The sequence below is a fragment of the Anomaloglossus baeobatrachus genome, chromosome 10 (genome assembly GCF_048569485.1).
Source record: "Anomaloglossus baeobatrachus isolate aAnoBae1 chromosome 10, aAnoBae1.hap1, whole genome shotgun sequence".
Taxonomy (NCBI): Eukaryota; Metazoa; Chordata; class Amphibia; order Anura; family Aromobatidae; genus Anomaloglossus; species Anomaloglossus baeobatrachus.
Window position 1 is genome coordinate 43959952 of NC_134362.1, and position 22535 is coordinate 43982486.

At 50.9% G+C, this 22535-nt stretch overlaps 1 protein-coding gene across 1 annotated transcript in view; it reads right to left on the bottom strand.

Moving 5' to 3' along the window:
- The window catches only part of DPP3 (dipeptidyl peptidase 3), a 94262-nt gene that overhangs the window by 52687 nt on the left and 19040 nt on the right, over window positions 1–22535 (bottom strand). Inside the window, exons 3-11 of the mRNA XM_075325631.1 lie at window positions 21195–21284; window positions 20987–21124; window positions 8130–8204; window positions 7957–8050; window positions 7735–7868; window positions 4652–4782; window positions 3841–3899; window positions 3262–3456; window positions 1749–1861 (exon numbers count right to left, since the gene is read on the bottom strand). Of these exons, the coding sequence (XP_075181746.1) occupies window positions 1749–1861; window positions 3262–3456; window positions 3841–3899; window positions 4652–4782; window positions 7735–7868; window positions 7957–8050; window positions 8130–8204; window positions 20987–21124; window positions 21195–21284 (1029 nt within the window). The remainder of the gene's footprint in view (window positions 1–1748; window positions 1862–3261; window positions 3457–3840; window positions 3900–4651; window positions 4783–7734; window positions 7869–7956; window positions 8051–8129; window positions 8205–20986; window positions 21125–21194; window positions 21285–22535) is intronic.

A 22535-nucleotide genomic window follows, 5' to 3' on the forward strand; every position in this document is an offset into this window, starting at 1 on the left:
GTAGACATGTGGGAAATGTTATTTAGTAACTATTTTGTGTGACATATCTCACAGATTTATGGGCATAAATTTTCAAAGTTTGAAAATTGCGAAATTTTCAAAATTTTCGCCAAATTTCCTAAATTTTCACAAATAAACGCAAAAAATATCGGCCTAAATTTACCACTGACATGAAGTACAATATGTCACGAAAAAACAATCTCAGAATCGCCAGGATCCGTTGAAGCGTTCCAGAGTTATAACCTGTCAAAGTGACACTGGTCAGAATTGCAAAAAATGGCCCGGTCATTAGGGTGTTTTAGTGGCCGGGGGTGAAGGGGTTAACTGATGGGGATACCGCAGTCGGAGATTCCAATATCTCTTCCCATTCCTCTCCCTGTAGAGAGGGAATTAGAGATTTCCATCTATCCTGGGCTGGCAAGGGGTCCGACTCCACCCCCACCGACAACAGGTAAGTATATATAGCTGAGATGAGGCCTCGAGGTCCTTGTGATTTTAAAATACCTATCATAGGAAGTGATGATATCAATTTCCTCACTCCAATTTTCTGTATGTGGGATTGAATCGCTGTGCGAATCTGCAGGTATCTAAAAAACTGTGATCTTGGAACATTATATTCAATCTGGACTTGTTCAAAGGACTTGAAGGTTGTGGTTCCCGGGACAAAAAGATCACCTAATGCACTGACGCTGTGAGTGGCCCAGAATTGCGCCGAGGGGTGATCTCTCAGAGTATGGAAGTGGCTATTCCCCCATAATGGGAGTCCCGCCACCACCCCTTCGAAGTGTACCACCCTCTTGGCTTGTCGCCAGACTAATCTTGCCAACCTGAGGAGGGGTAATTGCCGTGGTGTTCTCAGTCCATCTGATTCCAGAAAACCCACTAAACAATCAGTCCCAGCCGCGTGTGCCAAGTGACTCTGAGTTTGGCAGCTGACATCCAGGCATCCAGGTCTCTAGTGCCCTAAGCTGTCCCGAGAGGTAGTAGAGGAAGAACTCCGGTAAAGCCATCCCTCCCAGTTTTTTGGATCTCTGTAAAATGGATAACCGAAGTTTGGGTCTGGATTTCCCCCATATGAAAGAAGTAGTAAGCGAGTTCAACATTGAGAAGAAGGATTTGGGTACTGATACTGCACTATGTTGTAGTGTATAACTAAGCTTTGGAAGTAATATCATTTTGATTAAATTTATTCTGCCAACCACTGACAGGGGTAGCTTGCTCCACAAGTTATATTTAAGTTTAACGTGCTCCAGAAGTGGTGTTATACTCGTCTGCAGGTCTAGTGTATGGTCTTTCTGTATGTGTATTCCCAGGTATTTAAAGCTAGTTACCATTCTGGATCTTGTAGTTCGCCGCGAGGATTCCTCCCTCGTCGCGATATACCGGCGAACTACAAGAACCATGAGACCGGCGATGGAACGGAAGGTAAGGTGACATAATACTGTATGTGCGTGCGTGTTTGTGCGTGCTTGTGTGGACTGTAAGAGCGGGTTAGAGCGCGGTGGATGTACGGAACCGGAAGTGTGTGCGGTGAGGATTTTGCTCGTACAGCAAAGCTTTCTCGTAAACCGAGTTACATATTTACAGAAAGCTTTGCTTGTTAAGCGAAATTCTCGTTAACTGGGTTACTCGTTAAGCGAGGTTCCACTGTATATGACCAGTGCTTACACAGCATTGGCACATTCTGCGGTACTTCCCAGGAATTCATCACTATATTCATCAGTCCCTGAATACGGTATATACTGTACCTTGTCATCTTCGGATAAGAAGGTCAACTTATCTCGCTCTGTCGCATAACCGACCGATAAAACATTCCCCAATGAGACATTCTTAAATCCAACGCTCTGTCTGATATCATCATCTGTGGAAATACAGACACAGTGCATTTTATAATATTTTATACCAAGAGTTAAAAGCCAACGCACTATTAAAACTATCTGTGATACATTAGAAGACAAGCAGATCGGTTTAGGCCGTAGCGAACATTATCGCTGCGGCAGCTTCACATGCACTCACCTGCCCTGCGACGTCGCTCTGGCCGGCGAACCGCCTCCTTCCTAAGGGGGCGGGTCGTGCAGCGTCACAGCGACGTCACACGTCAGGCGGCCAATAGAAGCGGAGGGGGGGAGATGAGCGGGACGTAACATCCCGCCCACCTCCTTCCTTCCTTATTGCAGCCGGGACGTAGGTAGGAGATGTTCCTCGCTCCTGCGGCTTCATACACAGCGATGTGTGCTGCCGCAGGAACGACGAACAACATGGTAACATCGGTCTTCCGAAATTATGGAAATGACCGACGCTACACTGATCATACAATTTCAACGCTTTTGTGCTCGTTAATCGTAGTAAAAATGATTCACATACTCCGATGTCGACAGCGACGCCGGATGTGCGGCACTTTCGATATGACCCCACCGACATCGCACCTGCGATGTCGTAGTGTGCAAAGTGCCCCTTACAGTCCCCAAGTTGAATTTGTAAGACAAGTGCAATTATGTAGAGAATGTGACAAGACTCTACGAAACCCCATTCATTTGGGAATTTTGGTCAGGGGAAGCCAATCAGCATACACTTTGGCAGACAGCTGTCTCGCATACTGCCCCATAAACATTAGCGTTTGGATAATTTCAATTTTAAAGGGGTTGTCCAGGCTTGGAAAGAAAGTCTAAATACTGAGAGTGTGTGGAGCACTCACTATCAGGATTCTCCGATATTGCCAGTGAATGTAAGTTTATTATTTGCACTTTCGCTCACGTTCCGACAAGACGTGCAAGTCTAAATCCTGACAGTGTGTGGAGCACTCACTATCAGGATTCTTCTGTACTGCCAGTGAATGCAAGCATATGATTTGCACTTTCGCTCCCGTTCCGACAAGACTAGCACGGTACATTTCTATTGAGTGAGAACAATCAAGTCTAGTTGGCATGTGAGTGCAAGTGTGCATCTGCACACAGGGTAGGCCAGGATGGCTCCATAAGGGTATCACTCCTTGCCGGTGTCATGCTCAGGATCTATTATTCTATAATTTTACACAACTATGCTTCATCTGAAGCTCTGAAATAGATTTTGGCTAGATTTACACAGCTATATAGACCATTCTGGTTTTGCGATTCGAACTAACAGCCCCAGAGGCAGAATCAGGAGACTGGTGATCGGACCAGGAATTGCACCTATAATATGGAACATGAACGTGCCTTATTCTGCAGATACTAGGAATCCCAAACCACATATGAATATGTAAGTGAACCTGTGTAACCTCACAATTTGGGATGTTGATGCCGGCAGGGATGCCACTGCCACTAAACGTTACTACGTCCAATGAGGTGAAGTCCGGCCGGAGGAAAGTATCCTTCTCGTATGTAGACGGCCATGGAAGTGACGCTACGAGCCGTTCGGCTGCAGAGACGAGCTGAGCAAAACGAGCACTCACAAGCTTGTTAACCACTGCCACAAAACCTGGAAAAAAAAACCCAAAAACTTGTTACAAAAAAATAAGGCAAGACGTACAGTAAAAAAGTTTCTGCTTCCAATGGTAAATGCAACAAGCTACAAGAACGCCATTATTCTGTGTGTCCTTATAACATTTCTCCATTCCGCTACTCCTGGCTATGGCCCAGGGCACTCATGGCCGTGGTCACCAATCTTTGCAAATACTGTGGATGGAGGAATGGAGAGAGAGAAGGAAATACCATTGCAATGGCCCCACACCCTTCTGTTATCACCTATACAATGGATATGTAATAAATTGCTTAAATCCGACCAGAACTTTAAAGACCCCTCAAAAAAAAATTATTTTTTTTTTTAAGTATGTCATGAGTTTTCCAATTCTTCACAACTCACCTTCAAATTCTCCCCGGGAACCAAATGGGTCTCTATAACTTTCAATGAATCCAATGTAGCTGTAATGAAAAATGGACTGTTAAAACAAGGGCTCCCCCCATATATATCATGAGTGTATCTTGCTCAGGGGAGACCCTGGGTGAATCTGGTGTCAGAAGGTCGGTTCACTACTTCTATTTGATAACATCTCCTTGCTTGTGGTTCTGTAAGGGTTAAGCATCCTTTCCTGACTGGCTGCTGGCTGTAGCTTCTAATCTCAGGTGCAGCTCTTTGGAATCACTCCCCTTCCCTATATAAGTCATGTGATCTGATTACATGATGCTTGTGATAGAAACTCAATCCTCATTTCTATGTGGTCCACTTTGTAAGGAGTGAGCTCTGCAAGAGGTTTGTCTTTGTTTTCTGCACTGAAGCCGCCTGGAGTGTTTTTCATTTGCATGTCTATTTCCCCTGTTTGTATCCCCACTCTTGTGTTTCTGTATTGTAGTGGCGAGTCTTGTGATTTTGTCAGCCTGTTCACTAGCCAGGGTGAGTGTAGGGCTAGCTGAGGGCCTAAGACATCCGGCTCGGCAACAGGTTGCAAGAATCTGTATAGGGACGCTAGGGAGCACAGGAATCCGCCTGAGGTGAGTTCAGGAGGTGTCTCCTCACCCCTCTCCCTAGCGGCAGGGATCTCCATTGTATCGTGACCCCTGTGTTCCCTATGTGTTGTTACATCTTCTGGGGGTTTACCAGACACCAGGTAAACTCTGATAGTCACACACATGACAATATAAAATTACTCTGCCCACCGCCCCTCATCTTTTCTAACCTCTCAACTATTGGTCCTTTGTCCTGCACCCAGTATTTGGAGCCCTCTTTGTGATATTGGATGGACCCTTCCTGAAAGCTGCGCCCATACTCCTCCAGCATTCTCCTTTGGTTTTCATTGGAAGCGTATACCTATAAGAAGGGAGGAAAGGAACGCTTGTATAAGGGTTCACAAAGGTGGTTTATAACAGAAACAGGGCTGGTAATTATACTGTAGGATGAGTGCAAACCACATATTAATAGTTATTACCATCTCAGTAAGTGATGCTGTATTGTAGGATATCACTTAAAGGGGTTTCCTTCCATTTCTAGTGTGTAGGGATTATTATAAGAAGCCATATTACCACCAGAATCTGGCTACAGCACTGCCACTCTGATGGTGTCAGCCGGACCGGCAGTGATGATGGCCTGACCAACAGTCCGCTCAGCGATTGATGGCGGAGATCACCAGAGCAGCAGCGTTTGTGTGGGGAGCGAGTCGGTGGTAATTTTGATTTGTTTCCTTAGCACACATAACTTTATAGGGGTTGTAAGTTATCACCGATCTATAGGATGCATGGTAATTTACTAATTGATAGCGTTTAACCTCTGGGATTCGCACCGATTGGCAGATCTTTTATCCCCGATAGAATGGAGCAGCGGTGCACATGCTCAACCTGTCGCTACGAGGGGCTGCTGATAAGTGATGTCTTTGGATTTGTGATCTTTTTTTATTTCTATGGTAACGAATGTTAAATCACATGTCTAATATATGTTTTCAAAATGTTATGTTTGTTGCTTATGGCAACAGTGTTCTACGCACGCGGGAAAACAATATGGCGGAGTCTAATGCAATAGTCACAGCAACTGAGAGCAGAGGAGTGATAAAATTGTTGTTTCTGCAAGGAAGGTCTGCAAAGGATATTCATGGTGATATGTCGCAGACATTGGGGATTAATGCTCTACATATTCCACAGTTAAGAACTGGGTTACCAAATTTAAAATGGGCCACTTCAGCACCAATGATGAGGAACGTCCTGGATGACCGAGAGTGGTTGTTGTTCCGGAGATCGTCGATGCTGTGCACAACCTCATACTGGAGAATCAACGAATTTCAGCTAATGCAATAGCAGACATCATGGGGATTTCCCGTGAAAGTATCTGTCATTAGCCATGAACATTTGGACATGAGGAAGTGATCTGCAAAGTGGGTCCCCAAATGTTTCACAACAGAGCAGAGAAGCAGCGAGTGAAAACTTCCTGCTCAATTTGTCAGCGTTTCCAGACTGATAAGAACTTCCTGGATTGACTGGTCACTATGGATGAGACCTGGATTTATTTGTATGACCCTGAAAACAAGGAGCAGTCAAAACAGTGGAGGCACAGTGGTTCTCCTCGTCCAAAGAAGTTCAGAGTGCAAAAATCAGGGACTAAGGTGATGGTGTCTGTGTTCTGGGATAAGAAGGGCGTGCTGCTAGTGGACTACCTTCAAAAGGGTTCCACCATCAATGCGAGGCATTACATTGAACTTTTGGATCAATTGAAGGCAGCTATTTAGGCCAAAAGCTGCAGCAAGCTGTCCAAAGGAATCTTGTTCCTGCAAGACAAAGCCTCCGCTCACACTGCACAAGCGACCACGAGAAAGCTGGCAGAGCTGGGCTTCCAGCTGGTTGACCACCCACCTTATTCACCAGATCTAGCTCCCTCCGACTATAATCTGTTTCCAAACCTGAAGAGACACCAAATTTCACACCATTTCTGATGCCATGGCTGCTATGGATGCCTGGTTTGAGGCACAACCAAAATCCTTCTTTTTGCTAGGCTTACAGAACTTGGAATACCGATGTAAGAAGTGTGTTGTCATCAGTGGAGTGTGTGGAATAAATGTAAACTTTCACCATCTTAACTAATTTCTGTGTAAAGCCAAAGACTTATCAGCAGCACCTCATTTAGCCATTCCCTATGTGGCTTTCTGAGCGCTGGACTCCATTCATCCGGCAGCTACATAGGGAATGGAGCAGCAGTCAAGCAAGCACATTGTCGCTCCAATGTGCCCAGGATAATAATTCCTTGTTCTGCCGATCGGTGCAGGTCACAGTGTCAGACCGCCACCAAATCACCTCTCTTATAGATAGATGCTATCTTGTTTTCATCGGACAACCCCTATAATTTCAGAAAACAACTTTAAAGGGAATATCCAGGATTTTTTTTTAAATGTGCCTAAGCACAAACAGGCAGGTAGTTGCTAATTACCTGCCTGTTGTGCCCAGTGCAGTTCTTTGCCAACACAAAATGGTCAGCGACCACTCCTGCCGGCGATTCAGCTGCTTCCCTGACGTCACATCAACAGATCGGTGCTCTGCTCTGTAGACAGGGTGGAAGAGCTGATATCATGCTGAGTGACAACCGGCTCCACCCGTTAGGCAGAGAAGAGCCGGTTGTCACTCAGCATGGTGTTGGCTGTTCCACCCCATCTACAGAGCAGAAAAGAAGCCTCCGCTCTGTTGACGAAGCCACTGTATTGCCAGCAGGAGCGGTCTGTGACTGCTCTGTGCCAGCGATGAACGACACCCGGCCCAACAGGCAGGTAAGTATCAACTGCCTGCCTGTTAGTTTATTTTAAAGTCCCATATATACCCTTCAATGATTACGGGGGGTCCAACTTTTGAGATCTCCACTGATCACGAGAACCAACAGGCCAAAGCATCTCCACCATTTCCTCCTGCACGGTGAGACTATGTGGTGGTACCACCAGTACCATCAGAACAACCATTATTAGTACCACCACCATGGACAGCACTGCATTTCATGGTCTGAAAAATGCCCTTGTGCAGACAAAAAGCTGAGGATGATGCAATGCTATGGGCCCTAATTTTAAGGATCATGGGGGTCCTAAAGGTTGCATCGTAATGGTCAGTTAGTGATGCCATTCTGGCAATACAATAACACTTACTGAGATGTAAATGTTCCTTTAACACTTCTGAGTTACCCACAAAACCCAGCCTCCTACTTATACACATGCTATCTTTTCATTTAAGTGCAGAATTCAGATTCAAGGCTATAAGGACTGTCAGACACAGCAGAGAAGGACACGGTGTTACCTACCTTAGCTTTCTCCAAGTTTTCCCTCACCCTGAGAAGTAAAGGAGAGTAATCCCCCCTTGTGACCCGGATCTTGTGACCTTCAAACTCAAATTGTCCCAAGAGCTTTGACAGATCACAGGACGCTTCCGCGGATCCTATGGAGATGGAGGGAAGGCCAATAAATAAGGGCAATGTCAGGTGTAAACGCCACTTTCATTTTGACCACCCCTTTTAATTGCTCACGTTCTTTGCTGACCGATGCCAGACGAACATCATACTTGGTTCTGCCACCGTCATCCTGACTTTTAAATAGTCGCGTGTTGTAGGCACTAAGGCTCTATGAAAAAAGAAAAATCAGTGCAGCCAAAGGGTATAATCCTAGGACAGGAGCGGGCCGAGAAATTTTATGTATCTACCTTTGAGTCGAGGAACTTCTGAATCACTTCGGCATCTTCCAATGTGCAATTTCCAGAAAAATATGTACTAATTCCCTACGAGAAAAAGAAGGATTTTTGTGTACTCACCGTAAAATCTCTTTCTCTGAGTCTTCATTGGGGGACACAGGACCATGGGTTATGCTGCTGTCACTAGGAGGCTGACACTAAGTAAACAGAAAAAGTTAGCTCCTCCCCAGCAGTATAACCCCTGAGCCGGAGGCGGGCTCAATCAGTTTAGTGCACAAGCAGTAGGAGGAGAATCAAACCATTCTGGATAATACAGATAAAAACTATGAATAGTAGTCGTGTGACCAGTGGCCTGGGGAAATAGCCACTGAGGTAACCGACAGGTAATATATATAACAAATAACACAAGCAGGGTGGGTGCTGTGTCCCCCAATGAAGACTCAGAGAAAGAGATTTTACGGTGAGTACACAAAAATCCTTCTTTCTCTATCGTTTCATTGGGGGACACAGGACCATGGGACGTCCAAAAGCAGTCCCTGGGTGGGAAGAAAAACCATCACCGGAGATAGGAAGGTAACCGCTTCCCCGTCGGGCTTGCGCCAGACTTACAAGCACCTACGCTGTTACAGGTGTGTCACTGCCACCCGCAAACCTTACTCCAAGGCTGGCCGTTGCCGAAGCTTGGGTGTGAGCCTGGTGGAAACTAGTAAAGGTATGCCGACTAGATCGGGTGGCTGCCCAGGCAACCTGGACGGTCGACCTCTGTAGTCCAATCGCCCAAGGGGTACCCCTTGCTCGGTAGACCGCGGCGGAAGTCCGCCCTTCGTGCGATAGTCTTCACATATGGAGTAATGGATCCATGTGAAAATCTGGCCCCTGGCGCCGGCATGCGCCTCTTGGGACCGGGTGGAAGGGAGGACTGGTTGTCGGTGTAACTGAAAAGGGTGTCCTGCAGACATGTAAGACTGAGGGCTCGTACAAGTTCTGGAACGAACTAGGCCCCTTTCCGGCTGAGAGAGGAGACTAGAACCGAAAACCGAATACTAAACACCTCTTCTGGAAGGAAACAGCGAGCTGCCTTGGACAGAAACGAAGAGTTCTGGCCGGAGCCTCCCCCTGTCCTGCTGGAGGCGCTGGAAAACAAAAAGGGGGGAAGAACGACAAGAGGGCTGTCCGCCCTGATGCTGTCTGTAACAACGAGATGGCCACGAGGCGCCCACCTAACAAAAACAGGTGGAGCCGGGAGAAGAGGGGGTACCTTGAACGAACCCCTCACTGGAAAAAAGAATCCACGTTTTTAGTGAAACGATGAAACAGCCGAGCCAGATGGACGCTTCTCAGAGCGAAGGCTCTGATTGGATGACGGAAGTGAAAAGACTCCGAAAAAAACCGAAGCGAAACGGGCCGACACCTGGCCGATACAGGGAGGCGCGAGAGGGCCGCATTCGGATCTGACTGGAAGAATGCCAGCAAAAAGGAGGGAAGATGTAGTCCTCACCCACTGGGGGAGCTCTTTCCTAGTGGAAATAAATCCTGGAGGAGACTGGATTCCCGGCCCTCAACGTTGTCTGTAATCCTCTTGTCAACAGGCCTGACCGAGGCAGTACCCGGGATCCACTGGTGAGGCCGTCGAACTTGGGACCTTTGAGTCCTGGTAGAGGAGAGGGGCCCCGACACAGAGAACTTGGCGGTCGGGAAGGAGCCCCGGGGCCTCCGTGAGGAGTTGAGTAGGCTATGCGAACTATGCTGGCCTGGGTCACTCCAGAGGCATCGTTGCCATGGTCCATCCTGAGATCCCTCGAGACCATGGGAAGCTGCGGGAAGATGCAGGAGAACCTGAACAGGCCACACGACCGGTCGAGGGTGTCGTCACCTAGTCCAGAGCAGGTGGTACACTCGAAGCACTATTGACTTGAAAGTTGGAACGGGAGAACAATAAGTCCACGACTGGAGGTCTTCCCTCGTCCGTGAACTGACTGGTGACTTCCCTGTTGAGGAGCACTTTTCCTAAGGGAGATCTTTCCTACCGAAAAAATCGGCCGTCCAAAACGTCCATGCCAGGGATGGACTGCCGAGATAGCGAGTTAATGGACCCGTCCCAGGGCAAAATCTTCTTGGCCTCTTCCTTTGCCATGACACTCTCTGGGTCTACCTGGTGGATGATGCACGTCACCGCTGTGGCATGGTCCGACTGGAACCTGACTGGGCAAGGCCCGACCCAGAGAAGAATTGTAGCCGTGCTAACCGGATGGCCCTGGCTTCCGGAATGTTGAAGGGGAAACAACGCTCTAGGGCTGTCCCTCGGGACCGTGCCGAGGAAAAAGTGGGGGTCGCATACCCTAGCACGGGAGACTGGTGACGGTTGAGAATATCCTCCAGCGGAGGGAAGGGAAGCTTCTCAAGGGACGATTTCGAAGACTGGTCCGCTATGAGAAGATTGGCGGATCAACCGTGAAGACGGAACCTTCTTTGTCTCCGATCTTCAGTGTGGTCCACTGGAGAGAAAGGGATGAAATCTGGTACGTGCACCGTCGCTATCACCTGCACAGACTGCCGAGGGCTCGCATAGCCAAAACGGGAGCGGGTGGCAAGGGTACGCGGAACTCTGTGCCAGGAAGGAAACCATTCCTGCGTGAGGAATAGCTCCCCCTGAACGGGCCCGAAAAAAACCGTGCCTAAGGGATGATGGACCGAGCCGGGGTCTGGGAGGACTCGTTCCGGTATCTCAGCTACTCTAGTAGCGGACAGTGAATATGACGGTCTAACCCTCAAGCAAGGAACCTTGAAGGGAGAACCCTGGACCTCCCGGCCGTACTTGGGCGTAGAGAACCTAGCAGCCCTGTAGAGTAGGGTGCGCAGGGACAGAGATCCCTGTCAGCGCTCTTATAAAAAACTGGAACGGTCCACTGCCACGCAAGGCGGAAGGGCTGTTGGAGGGATAGAGGCTTCCTGACGAGAGCGGCGTGAACGGGCTGGGACCTAGTGTGAGGGGACGATCCTGATGCCTCTGGGTCGATGCAGGGAAAGGGATGAACCCTTCCCTTACGTAGACTAGGGGAGAGAAGTACTCTACCCTGACGTAGCCAAGGGGGGCCACTGAACTCGCCTATCTTCAGAGGGGCGTTCCCTAAAGTCAGAAGGGAAGTCAGTGACCTCCTAGATGCCGAATCTGCGTTCCTGATCCCGAGTCAGAGGTCTCGACGGGTGGACACACTGATGGTAGAGGCTCAGGCCGAGCGGCAGGCAGGCCCCAGGTATGTGAAGAGAGGGTACTCACTGAAGATGATAACCAGTCCTGGGACGGCATAGGTGGAACTTGGTCCGCTGCGTATGGAGTTCGCTGATTCTCTGAGGGACGCCACGTTCGGGACGAGAAACCCGGAAGAACACAGGCGGGTCGACTACAGGGTGGGGTGCCCCTTCCATTTGGAGCCCCCTTTCTAGAAGGGGTAATGACAATACAAGGACTTACCACTGGCAAAAATCGAGGCCTGGGATTATCCGTGATAACGCAGTCACACGGCGAACTGTATTCCAATGAAACCGCAGGGGCCTGCCCTCTTCGTCTCTGCAAGGTGACTGCCCCCTCTCTCCAGAGCCCTACGGGGGAATGATAATGACCAAAAAACACGACTTACCGCTGGTAAACGCCGTGTCTGGTAGATGTCTGTGGTCAACGACTCCAGTGTAGCATGGCCATACTCTCCGAAAACCCCTTTGGAGAAGGGAATAATGACAATGACATGGCTTACCGCTGGTAAACGTTGTGTCTGGTGGTTGTCTGCGAACACGCAGTAACTCGGCGAACTCTGGATGTCCCCCGAGCACATCAAGGGTCTGCTCCAAACGCCCTAAAGGAGACCTGGGTGCACGAAGAAAAGAGGGGCTGTCCGTAGCCTTACGGCCTGACTCACCGTTTCTAGTCTGCTATTCGTCCTGCGCCAAAACATCCAGGTCCTGCTCGGAGTCCAGCGGAGGTGGAAAGCCTGGGCCATCACCCGGGAGGTCGGAAGACTACCGGAGGAAGGGCAGTCTGGACCTGGGGAATAAGGTGGAAAAAACTGGGGGTCCACGAAAGACGAGACCTGGCGGGTCCGCTTCTAGCCTAGGAAAAAGGTCCCTGGTACGGGACTCGTCTCCCCGAGGGAATGTCGCCGTTCTGTGGATGGTATGACCAAGCGTCGGCGGGGGACGCAGCGCATGTGCACGAACCCGAGGGACGTCAGCGAGGGAATATCTGGCCTGAGACAGGGCATTAACCAGCCGACAGGGGCGAGATACAGGGGCGTGCGGTGCCAGGGACTGCGGTAGCTGTCAACCCCAATCTGCCATTATGTGCGGAAAATTACCATTAAGGAAAACGCAAACTTGAGGTACCGGTCCCACTAACTAAAAAACTCAGCTCTGAGAGCTCTATAGACTAACCCTATTGGGATGTGTCTGATGCAAAGCCCGAAAAAAGGTACCTGAAGGGGTTAAAAAATATAATGTACAAAACGCAAGCCCTGAGTAAAAAACCCCACTGTATTTAATAATCATGGAAGACCTGGGTCTATTTTCTCCTGATATACGGGCTGCTGCAGCGTCAGCAAACCGCATACCAGGAGTTTGACATAATCCCCTCTTTTTTTTTTTTTTTTTTTTTTTTAATGAACGCTGAGGAAGCTGGAGGCGGGCCCAGGAGAGCGGGAAAAAGCATCCACCGCCCCCACTGTGATGCCTGGGGCTGAGCGGAGGGCGGAGACGGAGCGCCGGCGGCCAATAGCGATGCGGCGGGGGGCGGGCCTGTGACGCCGGAGACAGGGCCGAAGCCGGGGCCTAAATTTTGAGGCAGCCGGCGCATGTGAATCTGGAGACCGCGGTTCTACCCGCGGGAGCGGCGGCGCGGCAGCTGGTACCGGCCAAGCACTGCGGGTGTGGAGAGGACTCCAGCGCCGGATGGGGACGTGGCTGGGGCGCCCGGTGAGTAGGCCCGGACTGGGGCCTAAATTTGCAACAGCCGGCGCGGGGAAAGGTAGAGCCCGACGGTCCTACCTGCGGGAGCGGCAGCGCGCAGCAATGTCCGGGCACCAGCCGAGCCCTGCCTGTGTGGACTCCAGCGCCGGATGGGGGCGAGGCCGGGGTGCTCGGTGAGTAGGCCCGGACCGGGGCCTATACCTTGTAGCCGCCAGGGAGAAGGTAGGGGGAGTGTCCTACCTGGACGGCGGCGCCGCATCTGGCAGTGTGCAGGCGTGGAGCTCTGCACCTGTGTCTGCGTGCTCCGCACACCGGAGGGCTGGCTGCGGGCCGCAGAAGAAGAATGAGGCAGGCAGGCAGGCAGGGAGGTGGACGCCGGTGGGGGCAGGGAGCCCCTTGTAGTGAAGCAGCGCTGCGGGCCCGATAATCATCCAGACGCGCTGCGAGGTCCAGTCCCTGCTGTATGCCCCTTGCACCCTTTGGGGTGATACCGCAGGGTGAATAGGGGGTGCCCCGGAAGGAATAGCCCCACATGCCAACCCGGGAGTGGTACCGTGGCATTGGACGGGGGAGAGGGCCCGACAAGTCAAGCTTCTGCGACCCAGGGGAGTGGTACCCACACGGGCTGCGAGAGCTGAGTAGAGAAAACGATACCTGCAGAAAAAGAGAATTCCAACAGATGAGAGCGACGAGCGTCGCCGAGAGAAAAAATGAAAAAATATACGCAAAAAATCAAGTGGCTGAAGGGGGCCCAGTCGGCCCACATCAGCCTCCTACGACACTAAGCAAAAAACTGATTGAGCCCGCCTCCGGCTCAGGGGTTATACTGCTGGGGAGGAGCTAACTTTTTCTGTTTACTTAGTGTCAGCCTCCTAGTGACAGCAGCATAACCCATGGTCCTGTGTCCCCCAATGAAACGATAGAGAAAAGAGAATTTTGTTTACTTACCGTAAATTCTTTTTCTTATAGTTCCGACATGGGAGACCCAAACCATGGGTGTATAGCTACTGCCTCCGGAGGACACACAAAGTACTACACTCAAACGTGTAGCTCCTCCCTCCGGCTATATACACCCCCTGGATGACAATCTACCCAGTTCAGTGCAAAAGCTGAAGGAGGACATCCACCCATAAGTAGAGAAAGAGTAAACTCGGAAAGACCAGAACTCTGTCTACTAACAACAGCCGGTGAAACACACGGAACAAAAAACTGCCAACAGGCAACAGGGAGGGTGCTGGGTCTCCCATGTCGGAACTATAAGAAAAAGAATTTACGGTAAGTAAACAAAATTCTCTTTTTCTTTATCGTTCCTTATGGGAGACCCAAACCATGGGACGTTCCAAAGCAGTCCATGGGCGGGAAATAAACCAAACTGGGAAGTAGGAAAACCTAACTTCACAAATGGGCGACAGCCGCCTGAAGAATGCATCTGCCCAAGCTCGCATCTGCCGAAGCATGAGCATGCACCTGGTAGTGCTTCGAGAAAGTGTGCAGACTGGACCATGTGGCAGCCTGACAAACCTGCTGAGCCGTAGCCTGGTGCCTGAAAGCCCAGGAGGCACCGACAGCTCTGGTCGAGTGCGCCTTAATCCCCGGCGGGGGAGGCACCTGAGAACACTGGTAGGCATCGGAGATAGCCGACCTGATCCAACGAGCCAGAGTCGGTTTAGAAGCAGCGAGACCCTTGCGCTGACCAGTGGCTAGCACAAAAAGAGATGTGCACCGCCTAAAAACAGCGGTGCGTGACACATAGATTCGGAGCGCCCGCACCAAATCCAAGGTATGCAACGCCTTCTCAAAGCGATGCACAGGGGCCGGACAAAGAGAAGGTAATGAAATGTCCTGGTTAAGGTGGAAAGGAGACACCACCTTAGGGAGAAAGTCCGGAGTCGGACGAAGAACCACCTTGTCTTGGTGAAACACCAAAAAGGGGGATTCTGAAGAGAGCGCAGCCAAATCCGAAACTCTCCTGAGAGAAGTTATGGCTACTAGAAAAACAACTTTCTGTGAAAGTCTAGACAAGGGAACTTCCCTGAGAGGCTCAAAGGGGGGTTTCTGTAAGGCCGTGAGGACCAGATTAAGGTCCCAGGGATCCAAGGGCCGCCGGTAAGGAGGAATGATGTGAGATGCGCCCTGCATGAAGGTGCGCACCTGAGCCAGTCGGGCGATACGCCGCTGGAACAATACCGACAGAGCCGACACCTGTCCCTTAAGGGAATTGAGGGACAGACCTAGCTGTAGACCGGACTGTAGAAAAGACAGAATGGTCGGCAAGGAGAACGGCCAAGGGGCATGGCCGGACGAACGACACCAGGACAGGAAAATTTTCCAAGTCCTGTGGTAAATCTTGGCCGAGGAAGACTTCCGAGCCTGAGTCATGGTGGAGATGACCTCAGAGGGAATGCCTGAAACCGTCAGGATCCAGGACTCAAGAGCCACGCCGTCAATCTGAGAGCCGCAGAATTCTGGCGGAAGAACGGACCTTGAGAGAGAAGGTCTGGGCGGTCCGGGAGACGCCACAGCACCTCTACGGACAGACGGAGCAGGTCTGGGTACCACGCTCGCCTGGGCCAGTCCGGAGCAATGAGCATGACTCGACGACCCTCCATTCTGATCTTGCGCAGAACCCTGGGCAAGAGCGCTAGAGGGGGAAACACATAGGCCAGACGGAACTGAGACCAATCTTGAACCAGTGCGTCTGCTGCGAAGGCCTGAGGATCGTGGGAGCGAGCCACGTAAACCGGAACCTTGTGGTTGTGCCGGGATGCCATCAGATCTATCTCTGGAGTGCCCCACTTGCGGCAGAGTGATTTGAACACTGCCGGATGCAGAGCCCACTCGCCGCCGTCTACGGTTTGACGGCTGAGATAATCGGCCTCCCAGTTTTCCACGCCTGGGATGTGGACTGCAGATATGGTGGACTTCGAGTCCTCCGTCCACTGGAGGATTCGTTGAACCTCCAGCATCGCCAGACGGCTGTGAGTCCCGCCCTGGTGATTGATGTAGGCAACCGCTGTCGCGTTGTCTGACTGGACTCGGATGTGCTTGCCCACCAACAGGTGGTGAAAGGCTAGGAGAGCCAGAAACACAGCTCTGATCTCCAGCACATTGATTGAGAGGGCTGATTCGGACGAGGTCCAAGTGCCCTGTGCTCGGTGATGGAGAAATACTGCTCCCCAACCGGAGAGACTGGCATCCGTGGTGAGGATTACCCAGGACGGAGTCAGGAAGGAGCGTCCCTGTGACAGAGAGAGGGGCCGAAGCCACCACTGAAGAGAGCTCCTGGTTTGTGGCGACAGAGCCACCAGCCTGTGCAAGGAGGAAGGCCGCTTGTCCCAACAGCGGAGAATGTCCAGCTGCAGGGGACGCAGATGGAACTGGGCAAAGGGAACCGCTTCCATCGACGCCACCATCTGACCCAGCACCCGCATGAGGTGTCTGATGGAATGACGGCGGTGCCTCAGCAGAGAGCGTACCGCTAGACGAAGAGACTGCTGTTTGACTAAGGGCAGCTTCACAAGTGCCGGCAGAGTCTCGAATTGCATCCCCAGGTACTCGAGTTTCTGGGTTGGAATCAGAGTGGACTTGGGCAAATTGACAAGCCACCCGAACTGGACTAGAGTGGCGAGAGTGAGCGAGACACTCCGCTGGCAGTCTGCACTGGATGAGGCCTTGACTAGAAGGTCGTCCAGGTAAGGAATTACTGCCAACCCCTGGAGGTGCAGGACCGCAACCACTGCTGCCATGACCTTGGTGAATACTCGAGGGGCCGTGGCTAGACCGAAGGGGAGAGCCACGAATTGGAAATGTTCCTCTCCTATTGCAAAGCGTAGCCAACGCTGGTGCGACACCGCAATAGGAACATGCAGATAGGCATCTCTGATGTCGATGGATGCCAGAAAATCTCCTTGGGTCATTGAGGCAATGACCGATCTCAGGGATTCCATGCGAAAATGCCGCACCTGAACATGCTTGTTGAGAAGCTTGAGATCCAGGATGGGCCGGAAGGAACCGTCCTTTTTGGGGACTAGAAAGAGGTTTGAGTAGAAACCGCTGAACCGTTCCCGGGCGGGAACCGGAACAATTACACCGTTGGCCTGCAGGGTTGCCACGGCCTGAGAGAAGGCGGCGGCTTTGGAGCAGGGGGGGGTGGACAGAAAGAATCTGTTTGGCGGGCTGGAAGAAAATTCTATCCTGTAGCCGTGGGAGATGATATCCCGCACCCACTGATCGGAGACGTGTTGAAACCACACGTCGCCAAAGTGGGAGAGCCTGCCACCGACCAAGGACGTTGCTGGCGTAGCCAGATAGTCAAGAGGAGGCTGCCTTAGTGGCAGCGGCTCCTCCGGCCTTTTGAGGACGCGGCTTTGCGCGCCAGTTGGGTTTACGATCCTTGGCTGCGGTAGTGGACGAGGTCGAGGGCTTAGAGGCTGACCAGTTAGAGGAACGAAAGGAACGAAAGTTCGATTGGTTCCTGCTCTGAACCGGTTTCCTGACCTTAGTTTGCGGCAAGGAAGTACTCTTTCCGCCAGTAGCTTCCTTAATTATGTCATCCAGCTGTTCTCCAAACAGCCGGGACCCAGCAAAAGGGAGACTCGCAAGGTACTTCTTAGAGGAAGCGTCTGCTTTCCACTCTCGAAGCCACAAGATCCTGCGGATCGCGAGGGAGTTAGCGGAGGCCACCGCCGTGCGGTGAGAAGCCTCCAGGATGGCAGACATGGCGTAGGATGCAAAAGCCGAAGCTTGAGAAGTTAAGGCATCCATCTCAGGAATAGAGTCCCTGGTGAGTGAATGCATCTCCGCCAGAGAGGCAGAGACTGCCTTAAGAGCCCATACTGCCGCAAAAGACGGGGAGAACGAGGCTCCTGCCGCCTCATATACAGACTTGGCCAGAAGGTCAACCTGGCGGTCAGTGGGATTTTTAAGAGAAGTGCCATCAGCCACAGCTACGACTGTGCGGGCTGAGATTCTGGACACCGGAGGGTCTACCTTTGGGGACTGGGCCCATTCCTTAACCACCTCTGGTGGAAAAGGAAAACGGTCATCTGAACTACGCTTCAGAAAGCGTTTGTCAGGACAGGCTCTGGGCTTGTTAACCGTGGTCTGAAAGCTGGAGTGGTTAAAAAACATACTCTTAGCTCTCTTAGGTGAGGTAAACTGGTGAATCTCTACCAGAGAGGTTTGTTCCTCTGACTCTGGTGGGTTGAGGTTCAGAACGGAGTTAATGGACGCAATCAAGTCACTAACATCCGCATCACCCTCAGACAAATCAATGGGGTACATAGAAGTAGCGTCTGAGCCCACAGTAAACGAATCCCCCTCGCCCTGCACGTCGGCACGTGAATCAGAGCCGTGGGACGAGGGAGGAGAAGGGTCCCTGCGTCTCCGTTTAGGGGGACTGGGACCTAGAACATGCTCTGAGGGCTCCGCAGAGCTCTGAGCAGCAGAGACACTCTGAGGGGGGGGCTGATGCATAGACAGCAGTGTCCGGGACAGCTGCCCCATGGAGTCGGCAAAAGACTGAGAAATAGCTTGTGAAAAAGATGTTACCCAAGCCGGGGGCTCAGCCACCTGGGCCGGAGCAGCCAGAGGGACCCCTGAGGAGGCTCCAGGCTGAGACACAACCATACTAGCACAGGCATCACAATGTGGGTATGTGCTCGGCTCTGGCAGAATGCGCTTACATGCAGTGCAAAAAGCATACATGTTTGCAGCCATGCTCCGGGTGACAGACATGCTGCTGAGGTGGAAGCTCTGCAGCAATAAAACACTCCTGTAGAATGCCTGAAAGTGTATAGAAAAAGCCCACAACCAGAGGTTGTGGCTTACCACACCACTCTCTGTGTGCCCTCCGGATTCCACAGCTCCAAGTCCCAGTGAAGCGACAGCTTTCCCAAAACAGCAACAGCTGCAGCATCCAGCGCCGTCCAGTGTAAGAACGCTGAGAAAATGGCGCTGGGAGGAGGAGGGGGGGCGTGTATAAGCCCAGGAGCGGGAAAAACGGAGGGCAGAGAGATAGAGAACGAGGTACAGGGGAGGGCACATCTCTCCAGAGAGGAGCGTCCTCCCCTCTGCTGGCCGGGCGGTGGGCGGCGCCGTATGCAAAACATGCAGGGAAGCCGAAAACGAAACTAGGCCCAAACTGAAGCCGGGGCCTAGATTTCAAAGCGCGGCCGAGCAGCAGGCACCTTCGGCGCGGTTCTCAGGGGAAACCCCCAGAACCGGCCGAAAATCACAGTAAAGTTACAAAACATACTGTCCCCCACATAAAAGTACCCGGGACCCCTGCAAAACGTCTCAATACTTAGCTCTTGAGACGCAGGGCCATGTCCCTGGAGAGGGGGGTAAACGCTCCTTCCAGCAGGGACCAGACAGGGCTGCGGATGAAGCCGGCCTCCTGCAAGCAGAGAGGACCGTGGAGGCTCCCACTTCAAACAGAGCCTCGACAGAGGATGCGAAGGAGCTCGGCATGTAAAGGCTCCAGCCCTATTAAAATCAACCTTAACAGCACCCCGCAGAGTGGGGCGTGAAGGGACATGCCGGGAGTCCAGACTGGACCCGCTTTTCTTCCAAATCTTTAAAAATAAAAATGAAAAATCTCAGAGAATGCAAGTGTGTGTGACCTCCTGAAACACAAAGCAATGAACTGGGTAGATTGTCATCCAGGGGGTGTATATAGCCGGAGGGAGGAGCTACACGTTTGAGTGTAGTACTTTGTGTGTCCTCCGGAGGCAGTAGCTATACACCCATGGTTTGGGTCTCCCATAAGGAACGATAAAGAAAAGCAAGGATAATAGGAGCATATCAATACTGATGTTTTCAAAGAGGCATGATTAAATAGAAACAGTTATAGAACTTGTCGAATATTTTCATGTTATGTGCACTTAAAGGAGAGGTCAGGACTTAAAGGGAATCTATCAGGTGCAATACCAGCAGTTCTGGGTGCATATTGCTAATCCCTGCCTAGTAGCATAGATAAAGAGATATTTAGAAAAAGTATTTCTAAAGATCCTTTATGATATGCTAATGAGCGCAGGGACTAGTCACAAGGGCGTTAGTTACCCGGACTAGTCCTTCCCCTTAGCCCGCCCACAGGAGCATGCCAACATGCTATTCATTGCCCAGCGTCATCAGCGGTGATGTGCGCACCTGTATCCATTGTCACCACTTCAGTAGCCGAATTTAGGGTCAGGGCGCATGATCAGAAGTCCCGGCACTTCTGGTCATGCACACTAGACCTCTCTGAAGCCGTGACGTGTACACCCAGCTTCATATCGCGCATGACCGGAAGTGGCCGGACTTCTGTCATGTTCACTCACTCTAAGGCCGGCATCTGAAGCGGTGACAACAAACACAGGTATGTGCTTCACCGCTGATGACACTAGACCATGTACATTGAATAGCATGTTAGAACGCCTCTGTGGGTGTGCTAACTTGCTGAGAAGGCTGAATGAGCGCAGGAACTAACGCCTTTGTGACTAGTCCCTGCGCTCATTAGCATATCATAAAGGATCTTTACAAATACTTTTTCTAAAGATCTATTTATCTATGCTACTAGATACAGGGACGGTTAGGCAGGGATTAGCAATATGTACACAGAACTGCTTGTGGCTCTGAGTGCATGTTGAACCTGACAGGTTCCCTTTAACAATGGGTCAACAATGAGGTCTGACAACGGGCACCCTGACTAATCAACTGAAAATTCCGCCCGCAGATGCAATCGATGTACGGGTTTGGCCACGTCAAGATGCACAGGGCACTTGTGCTTGGTTTGAACAGTCTTTATGTGCTGACAGATATCCTTTAATATGTACAGAAAGTTTTGTTAGACGTTTGTTCCTAAATTACTCCTCCTGGAATCGTCAGCATAAATAAACGTTACCATTATTCATATTTTGGTTCTGGTTACTTACATGGTGCCCTAGGCCCAGCTGCCTCTCCTGTGGCTCCAGTGAGTACATGCCGCCTTCCACCATCTTCCATAGAGCTTCCATTCCTTCTGGATCTTTAATGAAGGCCTCGCTAGCACGCAGCAGCTTCTCCAGCTTTTCCTGCACAGAGAATATAGTCAGTATGGACACCATCAATAGAAGCTTTCTTTTCACAATTGGAAGCACTTACCTTGGGAACATTAGGAACAAACTTTGTATCCCCAAATGATTTGTAGTTTCCCATATTGGCAAAGAATCCGGCAGTGTAAACTAGGAGGGCCTGCGGGAGCAAGAGGGGAGATACAGGGTGACCATCACCGTACCACAGACACCACAGGAGATGGCATTATACTTATTAAATGATAGAAACACATCATTTGTACGTATTGTGCAGGTCTGTACTGGATATAGAGACTGCGGAATGTAACTCATGCTATTGTGAGATTCCGGCAGTGATACGCTCGGGATCTGCATAGATAAATGATCAGTCGTAGATGTCAGAATCTTTATTACAACAGTCAGTAAAAGGATGGAATGAAAGGATTGTCTGCAGCGCCAATTCATGACATTCCTGCTTCTAATGCCATTAAAAGGAATTGTCCCCCCACCAACAAAGAGAATTTTGTTACTTACCGTAAATTCTTTTTCTTATAGTTCCGTCATGGGAGACCCAGACCATGGGTGTATAGCTACTGCCTCCGGAGGACACACAAAGTTACTACACTCAAACGTGTAGCTCCTCCCTCCTAGCATATACACCCCCTGCTAGCCAGTCCTAGCCAGTTTAGTGCAAAAGCTGAAGGAGGACATCCACCCACAAGAAGAGACAGAGTAAAATCCGGAAGAACCGGAACGTCTGTCTACAACAATAACAGCCGGTGAAGACACACGGAACAAGAAACCAGCCAACAGGCAACAGGGAGGGTGCTGGGTCTCCCATGTCGGAACTATAAGAAAAAGAATTTACGGTAAGTAACAAAATTCTCTTTTTCTTTATCGTTCCTATGGGAGACCCAGACCATGGGACGTTCTAAAGCAGTCCATGGGTGGGAATAAACAGAAAAACTGAGAAGTAGGCGAAACCTAACTTCACAAATGGGCGACAGCCGCCTGAAGGATGCGTCTGCCCAAGCTCGCATCTGCCGAAGCAAGAGCATGCACTTGGTAGTGCTTCGAAAAAGTATACAGACTAGTCCAAGTGGCAGCCTGACAGACCTGCTGAGCCGTAGCCTGTGCCTGAAATCCTAAGAGGCACCGACAGCTCTGGTCAAGTGTGCCTTGATCGCCGGCGGAAGAGGCACTTGAGTACACTGGTAGGTATCGGAAAAAGGCCGACCTAAACCAACGAGCCAGGGTCGGCTTAAATGCCGAAAGGCCCTTACGCTGACCAGCGGTCAGCACAAAAGAAAGGTGCACCGCCTACGAACAGCGGTGCGAGACACATAGATCCGGAGCGCCCGCACCAGATCCAGAGTATGCAACGCCCTTTCAAGGCGATGAACAGGAGCCGGACAAAAGGAAAGCAGGGAAA